General features: G+C 39.2%; 2 protein-coding genes across 4 annotated transcripts in view; one reads left to right on the top strand and one right to left on the bottom strand.

The window, feature by feature from the left end:
- LOC148219882 (uncharacterized) overlaps positions 1–19,494 on the top strand; it is a 222,140-nt gene that overhangs the window by 45,618 nt on the left and 157,028 nt on the right. Inside the window, exons 4-6 of the mRNA XM_088155847.1 lie at positions 5,763–5,889; positions 6,897–7,121; positions 7,339–7,440. Coding sequence (XP_088011973.1) covers positions 5,851–5,889; positions 6,897–7,121; positions 7,339–7,440 — 366 coding nt within the window. The 5' untranslated portion in view covers positions 5,763–5,850. The remainder of the gene's footprint in view (positions 1–5,762; positions 5,890–6,896; positions 7,122–7,338; positions 7,441–19,494) is intronic.
- The window catches only part of ANKRD55 (ankyrin repeat domain 55), a 46,460-nt gene that overhangs the window by 19,440 nt on the left and 7,526 nt on the right, over positions 1–19,494 (bottom strand). For all 3 annotated transcript variants that reach the window (XR_015799191.1, XM_014887022.2, XM_088155846.1), the window contains exons 3-6: positions 17,587–17,717; positions 15,410–15,519; positions 12,326–12,386; positions 8,538–8,666 (exon numbers count right to left, since the gene is read on the bottom strand). Coding sequence is in view for 2 of the 3 variants with exons in the window: in XM_014887022.2 (XP_014742508.1) it covers positions 8,538–8,666; positions 12,326–12,386; positions 15,410–15,519; positions 17,587–17,717 (431 nt within the window). In the remaining variant the exon portion in view is untranslated. The remainder of the gene's footprint in view (positions 1–8,537; positions 8,667–12,325; positions 12,387–15,409; positions 15,520–17,586; positions 17,718–19,494) is intronic.

Below are 19,494 nucleotides of genomic sequence, written 5' to 3'. Positions count from 1 at the left end.
CCCCCCCGGCCCGGGTTTTGTTACACTTTTGTTCCATCTCACACTTTTATCTGCTTCCACCCATTGCTGATTCTCCTCAGTGAAATTTTCTTCCTTAGATCCCTCATCTCAATGAAACATACTTTGTTGTCCTAGGGTGACTTTACTTGTCCCAAACCATGACATCTATGAAGAAGAAGTGTTCTAAAGCCTGGGTCCATGAGCCCCTGTAAGAAAATCTCTCTTTATGCTTTATGCAAATTTTTGTCTGAAATTTGTGTCATCTCCAGACAGTGGCAAGCAGCCAATTCACTAACAGGGTATTTAGCTCTGACACTTGATTACAGCTCCTGTTTCTGTAAGTTGGTTAATAAAAGTCAGACTTTTGAAAGTTGTGTCTCCAACTAAGAAAACAATTATTCAGAAAGTATCTATTGAATCAAGTACCATGAGGAGAATCCTGAACCTCTGGGACACTTTTCTAGTTTCAGCACTTCTTTCAGCTATGTCTACTCAATTTATCCTCATTGTTGCTACAGCCATGGTTCTTATACTTGGGCCCTTTCTATGTCCAACTGATAAGCAGAACAATAATTTTACTTAGAAAGTTTCTTGCCACTTACATAATATTCTACTGTAACATTACATTTTATTCTGCCAGATCTTCAGTCATAAACACTGATGTTTTATTTTGTTGACTGCACTATATAAAGGGTTATCTTTCCCCCTCTTCAGAACTAGATAGTGGGGTGTCAAAGAGGATCATATGAAAGGAGTCTGCTAAGCCTGCTACCAGTAATGGAAAGGTGGGAGGGGTAGAGGAACAAGCTATGGACCACTTAGCTGTTCTCACAAAACCTAGATAAAATATTTTTCTTTCAAGTAAATGCTTCTGGACATTATATGGTTAGGTTGTATTAGTTCTCCTATACTTCCTGTCTGTATGAGCAAGCAGTTTAAAGCCTTCCTATATTTATCCAGCCATCTTTGCCAGGTGGAAATTCCCCACGAGAAGCTCTTGATGTTTCTTCTTATCTTTAGCATTGCACTTCAGATCTGCTTGTGTTTTCCGCCTCTTTCATATTCTCTCATCTTTTGATTCCACAACTTTGAATCCAAAGCTTTGACCTTTTCTTTGATGTCTTCTGCTCCACCCCTGAGTGGCTTGAGATTTTAAGTATTATTTCACTCTTTTCTGCAGCAACAAACAAATACTTCCACCATTGCACTACTCTGGGAGGTAACTCACTTTTATAAAAAAACCAAAAGAAATTACATTTACATAAGTATTTCCAACTTCCTTCTGGAAAACATCTATGTGCATCATTGGGTACTGTTTGAGTTTTAGGTTAGAGTATCCAAGCCTTTTTGTCTTCCCTCTTATTCTTCACAAACAGACATACATAGAACACTTTAATCTGAAATAAACTGTAATACCAGCAGGACCATTGGAAAATAAACCAGCTAAATGAAACAAAAATCTTTTTCGCCTTTACTTTCATGTTTCATGAAGAAACATGAGCGATTTGAAGTATTTTTTGAGCAACCCATAGCAAAATTCAAACAAGTAACTTGTCTGGGCTTTTTCCTTTATAACTCCAGCTGAAACTATTATATTGATAAATACATCTTTCCATTCAAAGTAATTTTTAACCTTTTTCTTTATTCTGAAATTCAGTATTTACCAAAAGCAGAAGCCATTCCACATTCTTTTCCACATGGATCTCTTGACTGGATTTTGAAAAGCCTTGATCTTTAACTTAAGGCTAATCTAGCAGAAACTATATGTTCAGTAACAGTTATACTGGCAAAACTCAACTATTCTTCCAATACATTTTTTCCCTTATGTGACTAATTTCACCGATGTGCCATTTTCCTCATATTCACATGCAGAGCACCGTAGCAGTGTATCACATCATTACTTTTACTGTAATACAATTTAGAATTTCATCCTAGAATCAGAGCAAGATAAATGTTGCATCAGCTGTGAGGGTAAGTCAAGTTGAAATCAGATACTAAGGCACTTTCAGAAAAACATGCCTATCTTGTTGTAGGTGCCGTGTCTGCTGTTTTGGGAATGGGGAATGCCAGACTCAAAAACAGAGTCATAATGTTGCTTCTAGTCTGCAGCAAACAGTGCAGTAAGAAATGTCCTTATTTTGGCAGTTAGGCTTGCTGAAGAGTTTTGCACACATCAGTGCTTTCTCGCATGTATCAAGGACTTCCAGCATCTTCCCCTCTACACCCAAGATTACAGAAAGCTAAGGAATGGTAACACACTCACTCTACCTTGGCTACTGTCATTTCCTGGCTGCTAGATGGCTGAAATTGGCAGTGGAGAAGTGAGCAAAAATTCAGAGTACCCTGCAGTTTCTCTACCTTGAGAGGACATGGAAAACTGGTCTCTGTGATGAGGAAAGAAACAAGTCATAATGCCATCTTCATCTTTCCTCCTGCCAGGGAAACTGCCAGAGACTCCCTGAATGCAGCCCAGGCACTGCACAGGGTGTGTTTCTAATGGCAAACCAATACAAATTAACAACAACTCCACTGACGCCACTGTAGTTACATTGGTGAGACTCAGCCCAGAGAGAAGCTTATTTGTCTTCTCCTAACTAGTGCTGAAGCTTTACACACCCACTGAGACAGCATCTCTGCAGAGTCAGAGTGACCCAGCTTGGTTAGACTTTGTGGTACTCTTGGAAAGAGAATGTGTTGTTGTACAGGAAGGTTTGTCCTGCGGTCCTCAGAGCATTGCTGCCTCCTGTACAGCTAGGGTACAAAATATTTTTAAAATATTTATCCTTTTAGTAGCCTTAATATGTGTTGGAAAAAGGTACCACATGACAAAGGCAGTCATGGAGGTATGATTCTGGCCATCACATGTCTCTGCCTCTCTTACACTCTCTTTATTCAAACAAAACACTGCATGAAGCACTGGCCAATTCTCCCTGAGAATTTATTTTCACTTGGAGTCTAAGTGCATATGATTTACTGTGTAAATAACTATGACTATGACTATGACTATGACTAAAATCACTTGGCAACTTTCCCCTGCTATTGCATTGTTGTAAGGACTGATTTCTCTGAATGAGCTGTTTACATGGTTTGGAAAAGACGTAATTTTTAAAATCTGCAGAAGAATAAAGATTTATTCTATCCAGCATTTGTTTTCAAGTTTTTCCTTTGCCTTTTGTCAGGCAAAGGAGATCAGGACATGTATAGATATGCAAGAAATGTGTTGCATATACATTACTCATATTCTGGCATCCACTGTGGTGTTACACATAGACTGTGTGCTGGGAAGGGGCCTGGCAATTATCCCGTACTTACCTACAGGCTTTGCCCAAGACAAATTCCTTCTAAGCTCGGTGGGACTTCTGCAATTGATTACCTCAGACATTTGATTGGCATGACAATTACATTGTCTATGGCATGTTCATACTTGAAGGGCTACTTTTTAACAGTCTATTATTTCAGCAGAAGTTTTTCTGATAATCTGGCTGTACTGGTGAGTTTTTATATCCATACTGCAAGTTTGCAGGTGATACAAATCTGGGAGAAGCTGTTGACACCCTCCAGGGCAGGGAGGCCCTGCAGAAAGAGCTTTACAGATTAGAGAGATAGGCAATCACTAACCTATGAAGTTCAACAAAGGAAGGTGCCAGATTCTGTAGCTGAGATGGGGCAACCCTGGATGTACAGACTGGGGAATGGGAGGCTGGAGAGCAGTGCCATGGAAAGGGTCCTGGGCTTCTGGTCCATGGCAAGTTGAACATGAGCCAGCAGTGCCCTGGCAGCCAGGAGGGCCAAGCGTGTCCTGGGGGCATCAGGGACAGCATCAGCAGCCAGGCAAGGGAGGGGATTGTCCTGCTGTGCTCTGCTCTGGGGCAGCCTCAGCTCCAGTGCTGGGAGCACCTCTGGGTGCCACAGTGTAATGAACTTATTAAAGTATTAGAGAGCATCCAAATGAGAGTAACAGAGACTGAGAAGGGCCTTGAGGGGTCACAGGAGGAGCAGCTGAGGTCACTTGGTCTGTTCAGCCTGGAGGAGACTGAGGGGAGACCTCACTGCAGTTACAACTTCCTTGGGAGGGGAAGAGGAGGGGCAGGCACTGATCTCTGTGTGACCAGTGACAGGATCCAAGGGAATGGCCTGGAGTTGTATTGGAAGGTTTAAATTGGATATCAGGAAAAGATTCTTCACCCAGAGGGTGTTTGGGCACTGAACAGGCTCCCCAGGGCAGTGATCACAGCACCAAACCTGGCAGAGTTCACGAAATGTTTTGACAATGCTCTCAGGCATTGTGAGTGACCTTTGAAGGGCCAGGAGTTGGACTCAGTGATTCACGCGAGTCTCTTCCAACTCAGCACATTCTGCTGTGATTCTGTGATAACTTAAAGTGTTGAAATATGTTGCAGCTATATAAAAAATGAAGTAGAACTCAGGAACATCCTTCAGCACTGGAATTTTGTTGTCTGTACCAAACAATTCTTAAAAGCCTCCCTGGCATGGTTTAAGTCAGGGTCAATTATATTTTCCTTACCAGTTCCTGGAGCTGATATGGGTGCCAGATCATTCCCAGTAGGTGGTCTGTGTATGACCATCCTGTTTGGGAGAATAAGAGAGTATAACAGCAGGGACACAGATTGTCCCATGATAATTCAGTGCCAGACCCAGGACTCAAGCACATTTAATTCACTGTTGCACGGTGAATTGACAGTGTCACAAATATTTAGGGCACTTTATGGAAAAAGCTTCTGTTGGTATTAAACCAAGCTTATTTCTTACTCAAAGCTATTTGCAAACTGTATTCCATCTTGTTTTGCAACTTGACAGCTCACTCTGTAGATCCCTGCTGCTATGCGATGTTCCAGGCTCCACAAGCAAGAGTGGTACCATTGCTGGAACGATAATATTTACACAAGAAAGTGATTTTTAAAGTGTATACTTAAAAAATGAAAATCGAATATCTTTTTGACTAGTTTGTTAACAGTCAAAATTGTCTTTAAAGCTTAATGACATAAAAAAGGAAATCACTACTCTTCCTTTCAGGCCATCTTTAGAAAACTGCATGAAACAAGGAGCAGTGAAGGACAATTTTGCAGGGAAAGAAATCTGCCTGAAACCAACTAGACAGTGAAACATGCTCAGCAAATGCATTTTTTCTGGCCAGTCCAACAACAGACATATCTGCAGTAGAGATGGGTTTTAAGAGGTTTTTGAAGTCCTTCTGAATTCTTCTACTGTATGTAGCCCACATGAGAAAATGGGGTGCTGGGCATAGAGAAGTTATCCCTTGGGAGAAATTTGAGCCACCACTGACTTCCCTGGCCCCTTTCTCTGCTCTGGCTGGATAGCCAGCTGTGTCCTCGAGCTGTCTTGTAGCAGTAGAGACATTCTTTCCTAGAGATCCTGACATTTAAGTATGCTTTCACCTTCCAAGTAATTACAGACAAACTGCAGTGCTTGGTTAGCCAAACACAAATTAATACTTACTTATGCATTTCTTTTACAGTGTGTTTTATATATGCAGGTATTTCACTCTCTTCTCTGGAAACAGAGGAATGAAATAACTGCATTGTTGCTATGGAACAGATACACTGGCTTCTAATTTTTTAAAACTTTGCACTCCAAATCAGCCTCTTAAAAAATCATAAGCACATCTCCCCATGGCAGAATATTATTTTTAATAGCTTCTTTCTAGTTGCTTTCTTTTTATTCTTACAAAATTTTATTTCTTCACTTAAAAGAAAAAATCTGGATTTTTGTTTATCCTTTAGTGGAAACCTGATATTTTCACATAATCAAGAGACTTTGAGAATGAGACAAAGAAAATTCTGATAAAAAAAAAGGACAACTGGCAATGCAATGTGGCAAGATTCCAGATCTTCCCAGGCTGTTTCCAAGGTATTACTAATACTGTTATAGTATAGTACTATGTAGCGTGATAGTGCATGCTGTATGGTATATATTATATTTTACTAGGATTTCAATAATACCATTATCTAGAATTGTTAGAATGGTTTTACCATTTGTCCAATATCAGTTAATAGTTTTGTGTTTCAAAGGTGTGTTTCCTTTTCATTACAGTAATTAATGCTGGCTGAAGTAAAAGGAGAGAAATAATACCTCCTGAGACACTTCTAATAGACCTGTCTGCACCAGCACATAGAAATGCATGTGTAAAAAATGTGGCATGAAATAGTCTCACACCAAACAGTAATGATCAGCATTTTCTACACTGATACATTTGCACTTAAGATGTGAACCTGAATGGCAGGAGGTCTGAGCTTTTCAAAAGAGCAGACCTTGGTGCTGACAAGGTCTGTCTGGTTACACGGATGGGACTGATCATCCCATGGTGCCTGATGGAAGACAAAGCCACAAACATGCAGTCTTTGAAAGAGTCAGCATGGAACAATGATTTCATATGAAATATGCCCCATGCCCAAGAATTTGGGTTTGAATGATGGGCAATGGTTTTTGTATGGTCCTACTGTTTGTTTCAGCCCAGTGTGCACGAACTGCCTCTTTCCTGCAACTTCTGAAATAAGTTTCTGTACAGTGTCTGGTCTTCCCCTTACTGCATTAAAAAAAAAAAAAAAAGAAATTAAACACCGGGCCTTATTCAGCCAAAAATAATCCCTGCAGCTGTAGTGCCTGAGCTCTGTGAGTCTCTTGCTCTCTGAAGATATTTATACAATTCTTAAAGGAAAAATATCCCTTTTCCAGCAGTCACAGAGGAGGCTATTAGACATAATGATGATCCCATCCAGCAGAGTTGTTGTTCTGCTCTCTGTCACAGCAGAGAAAGTCATGCCTGTCCAAAGTATCCAAATCTCCTGGGCCTAAAAGGGCAGCAGAGAGCACTGGCTGAAAGTATTTTGTTTTGTTTTGTTTTGTTTTTCTGGCAGGAATTTTCTTTCTTGAGTAAGAGAAATATGAACAGATCTATTTCATGCTCTGGTATTCCAACTGCCACTTCTGGACTTAGAATGTGTAGAAGCATGTGGATGGAAGAAGCAATTTATAAGGTTTCATGGCAGAAATCTCACAGCAAGGGGAAAAGGGAGGTGTGTGTGTCACTCTGCACACTTCCCCTTCATTTCCAGGAGCAGCTTAAAGGAAGAGTAAAGAAGGTATTTGTGACTTCCTTCAACCTGAGGCCAAGTGGATTTTGTGCAGTTTCCATTTCCCCATTTCTCAAGAGTTATTCTGCACATTTGTGAGAGAGGGGTGGAGGTGAGAGTTAGCAGTGGAGTTAAATAATGAAACATACAAAATACAGAATCAGGGAAAGCTTAATGAAGGAGGTAATAAAGTGGATTCACTTTTGTCTTTCTGTTTGTTGGACAGTTTGTCCCCAGAGCTATGATACAGATCACTGGCTATCATGCAGGAGTTTCTGTGACATTCAGAGGTTTCCTGCTGGAAGCAGACAGAACTGGAATAAGCCTGGTAAGAATGCGTAGTAGAGTAGATACCTTTAATCTCCTAAGGCAAATAACAAGTCCAATTTAAGATTGATTTGGATTAAAGAAGTGCAAAACTTTTTAGATAATACCAGTTGCAGAGGCCAAAATATACCTCTACTTCAGAAAAAATAAGTTAGGCCTATTAGGTTAATCTTTGTGAGGCTGTGGTTGAAGGAAACAGATTATTTGTCCAGATGTCCTCACCCCATAAGAAATATAGTATATGGCAGTTCAGAAATTTAAAATTTCCTTGTTGACACTTCTTTTAAGAAGAGCAAACTTAGACCAAAATATGAGGATGCAAATATTTGGTAGTTGTAAGAAAATGTTGCTGGACTTTTTTCATGAGTTCTATTTTGGCTTAGCTTTTGTGCATGTGTTTTGAACACTGATACTGGAACTTGATATGGCAAGAGAGCAAGTAAAAACATAAAATTTCATCTGGACAGCCTTCTGCAGTAGACTAGGAAAACCAGTAAATTATGCTGTATTTTCTATCACTTACTAACAATTACATAATACAGTTTTTAATGTCATATTAAATCCATATGGTTCGTTTCTCTAATGGTGGCCTGAGTATTTGACAATGTCCTTTTGCATATGAGATAGGAACATACAGCTCAACAGGAAATGTGTTTAGCTCCATGTGTTCTCCAGTCTCCAGAGAAGTAGGGTCTCAACCCTTCACGTAATGATTTCATGGCTGTAGCTCTTTAAATGTGTTTTAACTTGTGTTTACATTTTTTTTATTTCCAAAGGCCTTTGCAAATAAGCTGCTGGTTTCTGCAACCCTGATTTAGTGAAAAAAAAAATTAGGCACGAGTTCAACATGATGCATACACATAGTCTCGCTGAGATAAATGAAAACTTTAGGGCAACTGGACTAAACCTCTATTAGGATTGCCTTGGTCTCCAAAGAAGATGCTAGATCCTTGATCCAGGGGCTTATGCTGGGGCTTAGTGGGCATTCTTAGCATTCAATTTCCTTGTTCCACAGCCCAAACAATTTCCTTAGGAGTATTTAGGACACCACAATAGCCAACTCAGTCAACATCCCACTGGGACTGTGCTGTGACTCACCTGTACTGCCCAGTGCAGAGCTGTTTTAAAGTCCTTGTCCACCAGAGTTGGGTCTGCTCCCTTGTGCAGCAGAGTCTGGGTGTGCTGAGGTCTGTTGTGGAACGCAGCCCAGTGGAGTGAAGTCATTCCCTGTAAGCCACAAACCCAGAGGGCAGATTATTGTCTCTCAAGGAGCACCCTTCAAGTCTCTGTAGATAAGCTAGGCAGCCCTGAAACCATCCAGGGTGGACAAATTCTTCTCTCTTCACCTTGATTTGAAACAGTTAGTAGCAGCTTCTGAGTTAGTGGAGTCCTAAGAAGGAACCAAGCAATTAGCTTTTTGGAATAATTACAGAAAATGGATACAAATACAAATGCTTCCTCTATAGGCATATAGCCTATTATAAATAACATGTGGTCAGGGCCATGATGGCTGGGGGGACAGCTCCTCACTGCTCAGCTTGAATCCTGCAAGAAAAGCCTGGTTTAGACTGGTGCTTTGGCATTACACAGTGTGATATTTATGTTTGGTCTTTAATCCAAAATAAATATTATTACTGCAGCTGGCACTAGTCAGCAAGCTAAAGAACTGACAGAGTGATGTCCACAAAAAAGTCACAATATAAACATTTTATATTTACTCTTCAGGGAGAAAACAAAGCAAATGGTAAGGTATTCAGCTGCATTTTCATTCCATCTTAGCTGCATTCAGTCACTCTTAACGGATCAGAGAATTCATAGCCTATATTTGTACCTTCAGCATTGTTACACTCACCTGTATTTTACACTATATCCATAATAGTTAAGATTTTTTGTATAAATTGACTAATTTATTATGTTTCTAACAAATTGCTTTTGTTTTTTTGCTAGCTGTGGTAACATTTTCCTTTGGACAGGGGCTGTTTTCCCTCTTACCAGAAAAAAATGCATTTCAAGGGTATTGCCTGATTTGCAAAAGGAAAAAAGCATAAAAAAAACCCCAAAACCAAAACAACCAAAACAAAACAAAAACCAACAACAAACCAAACAAAAAACCAACCAACCAAAAAAAAAAAGTTGAGTAGAAAAGCAATTAAAACTTGAAATAGAACCCCAATAAAGCCAGTTGGTAACAACCCAAGTAAAACATGAGCTATATTGATGCAGACACCTATCAGTGCATTAAAATGGAAGCTGCTTGCAGTGATTTTCTGACGAAAAGCCTGAATGCCTTAGCATTCATTTCTCTCACTCATCATGTATCTTATAAGATTTTAAGTTCCCATGTGGCTTAAGTTTGGGTGATAACAAAACAGAGCAGTTGAATGAGAGCAGTTTTGGTTTTACTTAGGGTTTACAAAGCTTAATAATGGGGGTTTCAGTTTTGTAAAACCAAAATTGAGGGTAAACTCCTGCACCAACAGAAATTAACAGGAGCTCTGCCATTGATGTCAGTATACACGAGGGAGTTAGTACTGTTGATTGTCACATATTATCTGTGAGGTTACACTGAAGTGGAAGCTGGGAAATGAGTACTCATCACTAGTCCAGGAGAGCATGAAAATGGAAGAAGGAGGAACCACAGTGTACCAGGCCATCTTTCTGTCATCCTCTCTTAGTGTGTTGATATGGCCAAAAAACATCCTTGAAAAATCAACTTTCTGTTTCTACTGGTGGTAGCAGGCAGAATCAGCTGTAACATAAGAGGGTAAAACTGGGGATAGTTTTCAAAAATCTCTATAGTGCAGAGACAAAACACAGTAATACTCAGTGCAAAAATATAAGCAACAAGGCTTGAAAATATACTGCCACCTAATACTTGGTAATAAGACTAAAGACTTCATATGACATCCAGCCCTCTAAAAGGTGATGATTCATTTTCTGAAGAAGTATTTTTAAATTTTCTTTGAAACTATTGACTGATAATTTTTGCAGAAGTCCTGATATTTTTATATGCAAAACCCCTAGACCAGTTAAAAATAATTCTCTTTTCATTTCTATGCCATTTATGATACCATGAGTTTATATCATCTCTCTGATGCAGTTGCCAAGCTGGAAGTCCTATCCTAGTTACTTTGCTCTAGTTAGCCTGCCCATGTAAGGAAGCTGCTCTGTAACTATTATCATAATCTTTGTAGTCCTTTTTCTGTTCCTTTTCTTGTATATCTTTTTTCAGTTTACTCTTGCACCCATGTGGCTGTACAAAGGATTCAAACAGAGCTTCCTGTTTTCTTCTCCATTTCCTTTCTCATACTTTGTACATTCCACATGGCCTTTCAGAGTGCCCAACTGAACAAAGAGCTGTTTGTGGCAGCAGCTCACTCGTGTGGACTTTCTACAGTGGGAACAGCTGCCTAGCCCACACCATTTGTGCTCTGTCCTACCACCCTTAGTGGCATCTGTAGGTAGACAGACTACTGTTTGTGGGTGGAAGCATGAGGGTGGTATAGAACTGCCAAAGCTGAAGGTCCAGCAGAATACAATCTTAGAGGTGAGACAGTCAAACAATTGCACATTCATAAAAAATAAGGAGCATCACGGGACATAAAAGGACAAACCCCAAGAAATGGCTTTGAGAAATATAGTATGGCACTTGTTTTGCTCAGATTCAAGGCTTTTACAGGCAGTGTTTCTCCACATTGTCATCTCACAGGCTTCACTAATAAACCCACAGAAAGACACAGTTGTGGAAGCTATGAAACCTCCAGATGTATTTCTTACTGTTTATGTGTTCATGCATTCATCAGGGTGTTTTTCTCAAGTGTCAAATGGGAAAACTGAAGTGTTTTACTTATGCCAAGAGAACAGCTCTGTTAGTTGTAATCATTTATGAGGATCCACATTTTTCAGAAAACATGAGTATTCAGGGCTTAGTATTGACACTTGAACAAATATATTGTCAGTGCCAAACGACAATGAGATGGACTAAAAGTTCTAAATTGCATGTAGCAGTGCATTACAGCAAAATATATGGCTCTAAATGATGATCCACTGTTCTATGCAATTCATTAGCAACATAGTTCTACATCAAGACAATGCATATGTCTGGTTTAGGGTGTTGTGAGCAAAGTCTGCAAACCTTTCAGGGGGTAAGGAAGAGGAAAAATTAACAGCCCTCTGGCCATTCTGGAAAAGAATGCCACTGTGGAAAAGAGACATATCCTTGAGCAACTGTTAGAATTAAGAGAAACATATGAAAAGACACTCAGAATCTCTCTTGTGTCTCAGCTTCTCTGTTTGGAGAAGGATGTGGCAAGTCTCTCAATGTGGGAAGTTAACTCTTTCCTATGTACAATATATATACATGCAGGACACAATTCCACATGGAAGACAACAGCATAAATTTTTGTGCTTCCATGACTGTTCTCTGTAGTTCCAGTTCTCTGACACTCTGACACAAAGGAATCATTGAATCATAGAATGGCTTGGATTGGAAGGGATCTTAAAGATTATCTGGTTCCAACCTGCCTGCCCTGGGCAGAGACAGCTTCCACTAGACCAGGTTTCTCAGAGCTTCATCCAGCCTGGCCTTGAACATTTATGATTGGTAATTTGGTCCAATGTCTCGATTCAAAAGAATCGAGGGCAATTATTTTCTTGACAAATGATTTAAGAGACAGATTCAAGGTACCTCATAGCTGGCTGAATAGACAGAAGCTTTATTAGTCTACAGGTGCATAGTGTATAGAAGGAAGAATGAGATAATACTTTGCAGAGTTCGGCAAAAGCATTATAGAAACTTTTGACTAGTGCATAGCCTTATTGTAAAATTGAATGGCTTCTATGCCCCCAGTGGCAGGGGCTGTGACTTGTAGCACAAGCTCACTCACCTCATTGTCCTGGTGATTAATTTCACTAAGATTTGACTGCTGCAGAAGCAAGCTCAGAAGCCTGTGGAAGCAATGATATAATCAGTGTGCTGTACTCCTGACTAAATTTGAAAAACCGACACTTGTTTAAAAAACAAAATGTGCACTTTCATGAAAACTCAGTATTAGTGATGGGCACAGGTCAGAATCTTAGGTCTGAGCTTTGTCATATGAGCAAAACAAATAGGACTTTATGGATTATGGTAACAACAGAAGTTTAGAGCTTGGAATTAAAAGAAGATCCACACAGAATAACTCTTGTGCTCACTGCCAGGCTAGAATCAGAATGTATAATACTGTCCATGTGTGCAGTTTTGGTAGCTTAGCAATTTGCCACCAACATACTTTATAATGTCCTAAAGTAACCAGACATGCCAGCTTCTGTAAGGATTTTTCACTCTAACTCTCGAAGTAATGTATGCAACATACACATTTGTGTGTATATGTGTATATATGGATGCTTGCTGTATATTTACACACACAAACCCCAGTATGTTACAAGGCCTTACAGAATGTTGGCTGGAATAGGGCCATTATTATGGCATAAAACACAGTAATGCATAGGTTCACATTTTATAGAATGTTGGACTACAAACACTCCCCTCTGGTGGAGGGAACAATAAAGTAGTTACATTAAATATTATTCAAGTACAATAGCATTTTTAACACTTTCCTTTTGCTATCTTGTGAATATGTTCTGAAATCACTATAGGTTTGACAAAGATGCTTGTGTTTTATAGCAGGATGCTAAGAGTTTGGATCATGTACATGGCTAGACCATGGAAATGAAAAACATCATCTAGTCACATGCTGTAACAAAGCCAATCCTAATGTGAATGTACAGGATGTTCTTAGGATTCTAGCAAAAGGAGGAATATATCCTCAGTGGATCATTGTGCAAACCTGTGGCTCATCTGAAGGTGTGAATGTGCTAGAAACCTTCAGAACATGGACATGAAGAAGGCATTCAAGGAAAGTAAAAGATAATGAAGTATAAAGGAAGGAAATCAGATAAATGTAAAGGTAACACAGAAACAAATGCATAAAATCCTACATTTATTCCCATGCAGAGGAGACTGAATGAAAATATTTTCTGCTTTGTACCTTCAGCCACTTCTAGTGTATTTTCTGGAATGAACTGTGCTCAGGTGTGTGCATTAGATTAAGCTGAGAACTTTTCATGTCAAATTTGTTCTTCCCTACTGGTAATAAAGAATTACCTATCTAAATTATTCAAAGGACAAATTCTTGTAGAAAAGAGGAGTCACACCTTTTCTAAATGAAGTCATACTGTAGGAACTGTGAAAACAATGACACGAGGATTGTTGTGATTGGTAGAAGTTTGTAAAAGTGAAGAAAGATTCTGTTGTCATTTAGCAAAATGACTCACAATCTCAGAAATTCAGTGTCTGAAAACAGGTCTTGGTAAATATCAACTAATGAGGTAAAAGAAAGTGAGATAATTATAGTAGGCTTGTAGAACCAATTTATAACATAGTTTTATAATCTACTACAGGGCTCTGTGGTTCAGCTCCAGATATGATCAATGACACTACTGCATGTGAAAGAAATCTGACTAGAATCTTTATAATCAACAAACTTTGGCTCAGTTACATCATTAGACCATTATGGCAACGTAAGGGCTACTATTTAAATATGTAGATACTCAAGCAAGCAGCTGAACCTTCTCTGCTATCTACTCTTAAAGGCATAGATCAGGAATGGATTCTCTTTCCACTTGCCTGTTAGGCTTTGTGGAATGCATGGGAAGCACATAAATCAATTATCAAATCAATACATTAACTGGCTCTGTCTTTCCATGATGCCTCCAGCACGAGGTTGTAGCAGTGGACTGCCAGCTTTCAAATTTAGCTGCAAAAGCATTTCACAACTGGCCATTGCATATTCTTTTTTGGCAATGACATAGGATTCAAGGGACTGACAATGAGCATGATGGAAAAACTTCCCCATCAGTGCTCCAGGCCTGTGTCTGGGCATGGGGCAAACACAATGGGAAGACAGAGGAAAAGGACAATTGTGCAGAGCAAAGAAAGGTCTGTCTGTATCCTTGGAGAGTGTGAAGAGCATTCAGGGGATCCAGTGTGCTCCTGGTAGAGAAGATTAGTGTTCCCTTTCAAGTAGCAACACGTGTGGTGTTGTACAAACATGTCTTCTTTCTCGTGTTGGCTTTGTTTAATGATAGTGACCTTTTTTTGCAGAAATCTCAAACTATTCTCTCCAAGTGATGCATGAAAAGCAAAGATAATGTAGAAAATGAATAAAGCTGCTAAAAAGGCTGGAGAACAAGATCAGCAGAAATGGCCAGATGTCTGAGCTCGTCTGATATGGTTACAGCAACAAATCTGTAGACTCAGTGATTAAGTCACATGAATATATTGCATGTACTGAATGTTTTACCTGTTCCTAATGTCTTCCTATACTTTCAGGCATGATTTACTTAGGGGATTTTTGGAGTGAATTTATTCAGATATACAAATAAAAATTTATTTAACCTTCCTATTGTGACAGGCTGGAATCAGAAAAAGAGAATCTTTCTTAAGAGTTCTTGTGAAGACACTCTGTAACTGTTACTTAACCCCCCAATAGAAGTAGTTAAAAATGAGCCAGACCACCAATCCTTAACTTCCCCTTTATGGTTGGGGATTTTCAGAGAGGTGGTCTTGTGGAAAACTTTTCTCACATTTGCCATGCAGAAGTCCAGGAACACTTGTAATATTTCATGTGGGTAAGACAGAAAGGTAGTTGGGCAGGGGAAACTCAGGGTTTCAACCTCTCTTATAATTATTTTCCCTCCTCCAGCTATTGCTATTAAAACAAGCTCCTCACTTTACCCAGCCATTGATCTCTGGTACACAAGTATGGCACAATGTTTTTCCTCCTCTCTACCCCCTTCACGGTAACCACTAAACAAAGACACAGGTCACAAGTGTAGCTGTCACAACTGTTATTCCTACTGTGGGCTCTCCTTGGGTTGCTGGCTACCTGAGAGATTCAGCAGCAAAAGCTGTCGAGCTAGGCACATACCTCACGTCAGGCTCTGCAGTGGCAGCATGTAGTGGCAACCTCCCGTTTTTGTCAGGTATGTTCTGCTTAGCACCATTCCTGAGCAGGCTGACACAGCCTTCCAGCCAACCCTAAAAGAGAAATTGGAGTATATCAAAGAGGAAAGTGAAAAGTATAAGGCCAGATATTTTCTTGTTTGTGCTGGCATTCACTTGTGACTGTAGCCATTTCTGTCAGCAAAGGAGCTGGACTTTTTTTCCTCAGTGGAGGTTTCTCAGCACTGAGAGTAGTTCCCTGTTGGGGAAACTACCTCAGTTGTTCATTTCTCTGATGAGGTGTTTCATTTACACTGTATTTTTTATTTGTTTTTGCTTATTTTTGTTTGTTTGTTTGTTTGCAGCTGTGGCAAGCAGTGATTAAAAACCTGCTAATTCATTTATCACTAGCAAATGCTACACATTTTCTTGCATGTGAATTCAATCAGTCTAGATTAAACCCAGAACACGAGCACTCAACATGATTTTGTTTGTGAGATTTTAGCAAAGATGGCAAATCAATGGTAAAAAGTCTTAAGAGTGTGGTCTTATAAATGTTGTTGCAGAAGTTTGTATTAGTGGCAGTGTTAGACTGAAAATAGCACCAAAACAGATGGAATGAATCTTGGACTAAAACCTTCTATTGATCACCTCAACATAAAAGCAAGTAAACAGTCTGGTTGTGACTGCATAAATCTTTTAGCATATACTTAAGTCTGAAAAATCAAGTATTAGTTTAAGTGTTTTCTAAAAACTCAGCAGGAAATTGATAAAGACCATTCCCTCCCATATGAACTATTTTGGATTGGCATTACGAGCATTTCTGCGGAAAATGTGTGGAATGGTGGAATCAGAACACTCCTGTTGGAGCTCTTGGTGTAAGTACAAGACCACCAAATGCCACACGCAGTCTTGACTGTGCAACTCTCCTGAATTCATTTGTCTGGACAGACATCACAGCTGAATTCTCTCTGGATCTCTTGTTATATTCCTCACAGAAACAGAAATGGAAACTTAGAAGCCTGGGTGGTTTAAATCTTTTCCAGTCATTTATTTTTTTCCAAAGAATACTTGTTCCCCTCCGGGAAAAGAGGAAGGAAAAAAGAAGCGTGACACTTATTATGGGATTTTTTAAAAATATCTTGCAGAGGAAATGTTTGTTCTCAAGTAAGTGGGGCACGCTCCTTGCACTGGATGAGACTGCTTGTTTTTGTTATTTTCTACACTTATTTTCTGGCTGAACATTGCATAGCTAAACAGGAACACTGTTTTTGTCCTGAATTTTCAGGAAGAAACTAGGTGCAAGGGATGTCATTTAATTAGGCTGCCACAGTGTCTGTTTAAATGAGCTGGCAGTCATCCAGCTTCACTCATACCATGCAGTCATGGCTGCACACTCCTTTTTTTCTGTCCAATTAATAGTGGAAGCTCAGTCTGCTCAGCTAACATGGTCCCCACTTTCTCTCTGAAACCTGAATTACCTCCTGCAAGGAGTAGAAGACTAAAGAGAAGGGAACTATCCTTGCTTTTTCGGATTTTGAAGTACAATTCCTTTCCCAAGTGTCTCAGTGAGATGTCTGTCCCTCCTGTCACTTGCATATAGGTTGATCAGGGGACTGGATTGTTTATAATCTGAGCAAGTGCACCGGTACCTGCAGCACTTCAAACTTGAGTTCTCAGCCTGGCCATCCAAAGTCCAACACCACATAGAAAAGGAACAATGTCCCAGCTCATGCAGTGTGCAGGAACACATGTCTGCTATCACCAGAATTTGAAATAGGAAAGCCTTCACTTGAGCATAAATATCTAATGCTGGCTATGCAGGGGGGAGAAGTCAATTTGCACATTAAGAACAAGAGGGGACTTTCACTATACAAAAAAAAAAAATGTTATTTTCTTGGGAGATTCTCATATCATGCACTGATTTTATGAGACAGAAAGGATAATCTGACAGGAGTCTCTGACAGGAGTCTCTGACAGGAGCCCTGATCCTCTTGTAATAATAATTGTTCCAGCTTTGCATCATAGTAAAGTTTCAAAACCAATTCCACTCCCATCTAGAACCAAATGTTTTGTGCTTTTTTTCCCTGTAGTATAAGCAGAAATCTTATTTGGTCTTCATTTATTCCCTTCAATCCATCCTTGTCCCTCAAGTCTTGTTACCAAATAAGTTGCCAGAGATAAACTGGTACGTCCACAGGCATCTTGAGTATTAATATTGGCTCCCATCTTCAACAGAAGCTTCACAGTGTCAACCTGGCGTCCTGACACAGCATGCATCAAGGGTGTGCAACCTACGGAAAAAATCCAAATTTATTTTACAATTTCACTTTGTGATGTCTATAAGATATAATTTCTTATTTTCTAATATCAACGCTGACAAGTTAACAAATCCTTTCTCTGATAACTGTCCAATAGTTGTACTCAGCTTTTTTAAGTCAGGAGGTAACTTCTATGACAGTCACTGACCAATGATTTTAAAAAGAGCATGACCATGTTAGCAAAAACTTTGCCTCATTAACTCTGCTTCTGAAGGGAAAAGTGCTTTTCTGTTATGTTCCCAAAATGAACTTTTGGCTTTGTACAGTATTTTGGCTGATGTTCTTCAGAATGACTAGTAGCTAGATAGTGCCTGTCCACTTTTCTCAAACCCCAGCTTCATTCTGTCTGTGTATTCAAAAGACAAATCAATCTATGTCCCTTGAAAAGGTATAAAAGTGTGAGTTGGCCCTTTATGCAGAGAATTTAATTTGAAATCTGGATATGTTCTGGGATGTTTTATTTCCTGTTTTTATAAGAACTTTTTTAATATCCTGCAAAAATTTTCTGTCTTGTAAAACCTCTGAACATTTAAACCTAATGCTCAAATTTCTGTGTATTGTATCATTTAATTGCTTCCTCTTCCTTCCATTCTGTTAACTGCTGAAAAACAGCAAGAGATTTTCCTTCAGAATCTGACAAAGCAATTTAAAATTACTAGGCTGGGAATAAACATAAGTATTAGAAACTATAAGACTATTAGAAACTTCATATATAGTTGAAGAATAATTATTCTTACTAGACTCAATGAGATTGCTGAGGAAATGTACTACTCAACCTGAGGTCATGCAGAGCCTGACAAATGTGCAGGCTATGAGCTGAATGTTTTGTGCTAGAAAACTGGTCTTTAGTTACATTTGCATCAACAACCTAGGACACAAGTTAGTTCCAGAGCTGAAGTGCTCCTGGCAGCCCATCTCCTCCTACCTCACCCATCATTCTTACTTAGTCTTTCTCCCATTAATGAGCAGACAGGGATCATTTTGTCTTGAGTAAATTTTCGCTACTAACCAATAGATGTTTTAAAGATATCAGTTAGAACGCCTGGTTTAAAGTATAACAAAAATCGGTAGCTTGATAAAAACTGTTAAAGATTAGAAAAGACAGTGTTCATATGGACCCTTTGAAAGAAACTGCAATTAAAAAAACACTTCTGAAAAAAAACCCTTTTCCTTGAAAACAGCTTCCAGAGGTCTGTGGTTCTTACTTAGGAAATAGATGCATATAAAAGCCAGCCAATGTACACTAATTTGTAATAACATTAAATAGTAACTTGAACACAAAATGAGCACAGCCTGACAGATAAAACAGATCATTTAGATAACTGCCCGTTGTATAACCAGTCCTTTGGTAATTCAAACTGTTACTGTACACATACTATAACCTCTGCTTTAGAGATGTGCAGAATGTATGTCATTTGGCATTGGTAAAAATATTCTTTTTCCTCCCCTGAAATGTCAGCAGTTTCTCAGTCATCTCCCTAAATAAGATAAACTAAATAAATGGTAAAGTACTGTCTAATTATAGCAAACCAGCTTATTTGTAATCATATAAAAATATCTTACAATTACAAGGGGAAGGAATTATCCAAACTGTGTGTTTCCAGTGGATATTCCAAAGAATAACTCAGATTTCCCATATTCTGCTACTAAATATAATTTGCTGAACACAAAAATCAGAATTAAAAAAATGGAAAGTTTAATTTGGAAGCTGAAGCAACAGATCTCCTGAGAACAAGCTGGGCCTTCATTT

Source organism: Sturnus vulgaris, chromosome Z (genome assembly GCF_052056855.1).
Source record: "Sturnus vulgaris isolate bStuVul1 chromosome Z, bStuVul1.hap1, whole genome shotgun sequence".
NCBI classification, from domain to species: domain Eukaryota; kingdom Metazoa; phylum Chordata; class Aves; order Passeriformes; family Sturnidae; genus Sturnus; species Sturnus vulgaris.
This window is presented reverse-complemented; position numbering and strand designations above follow the sequence as displayed.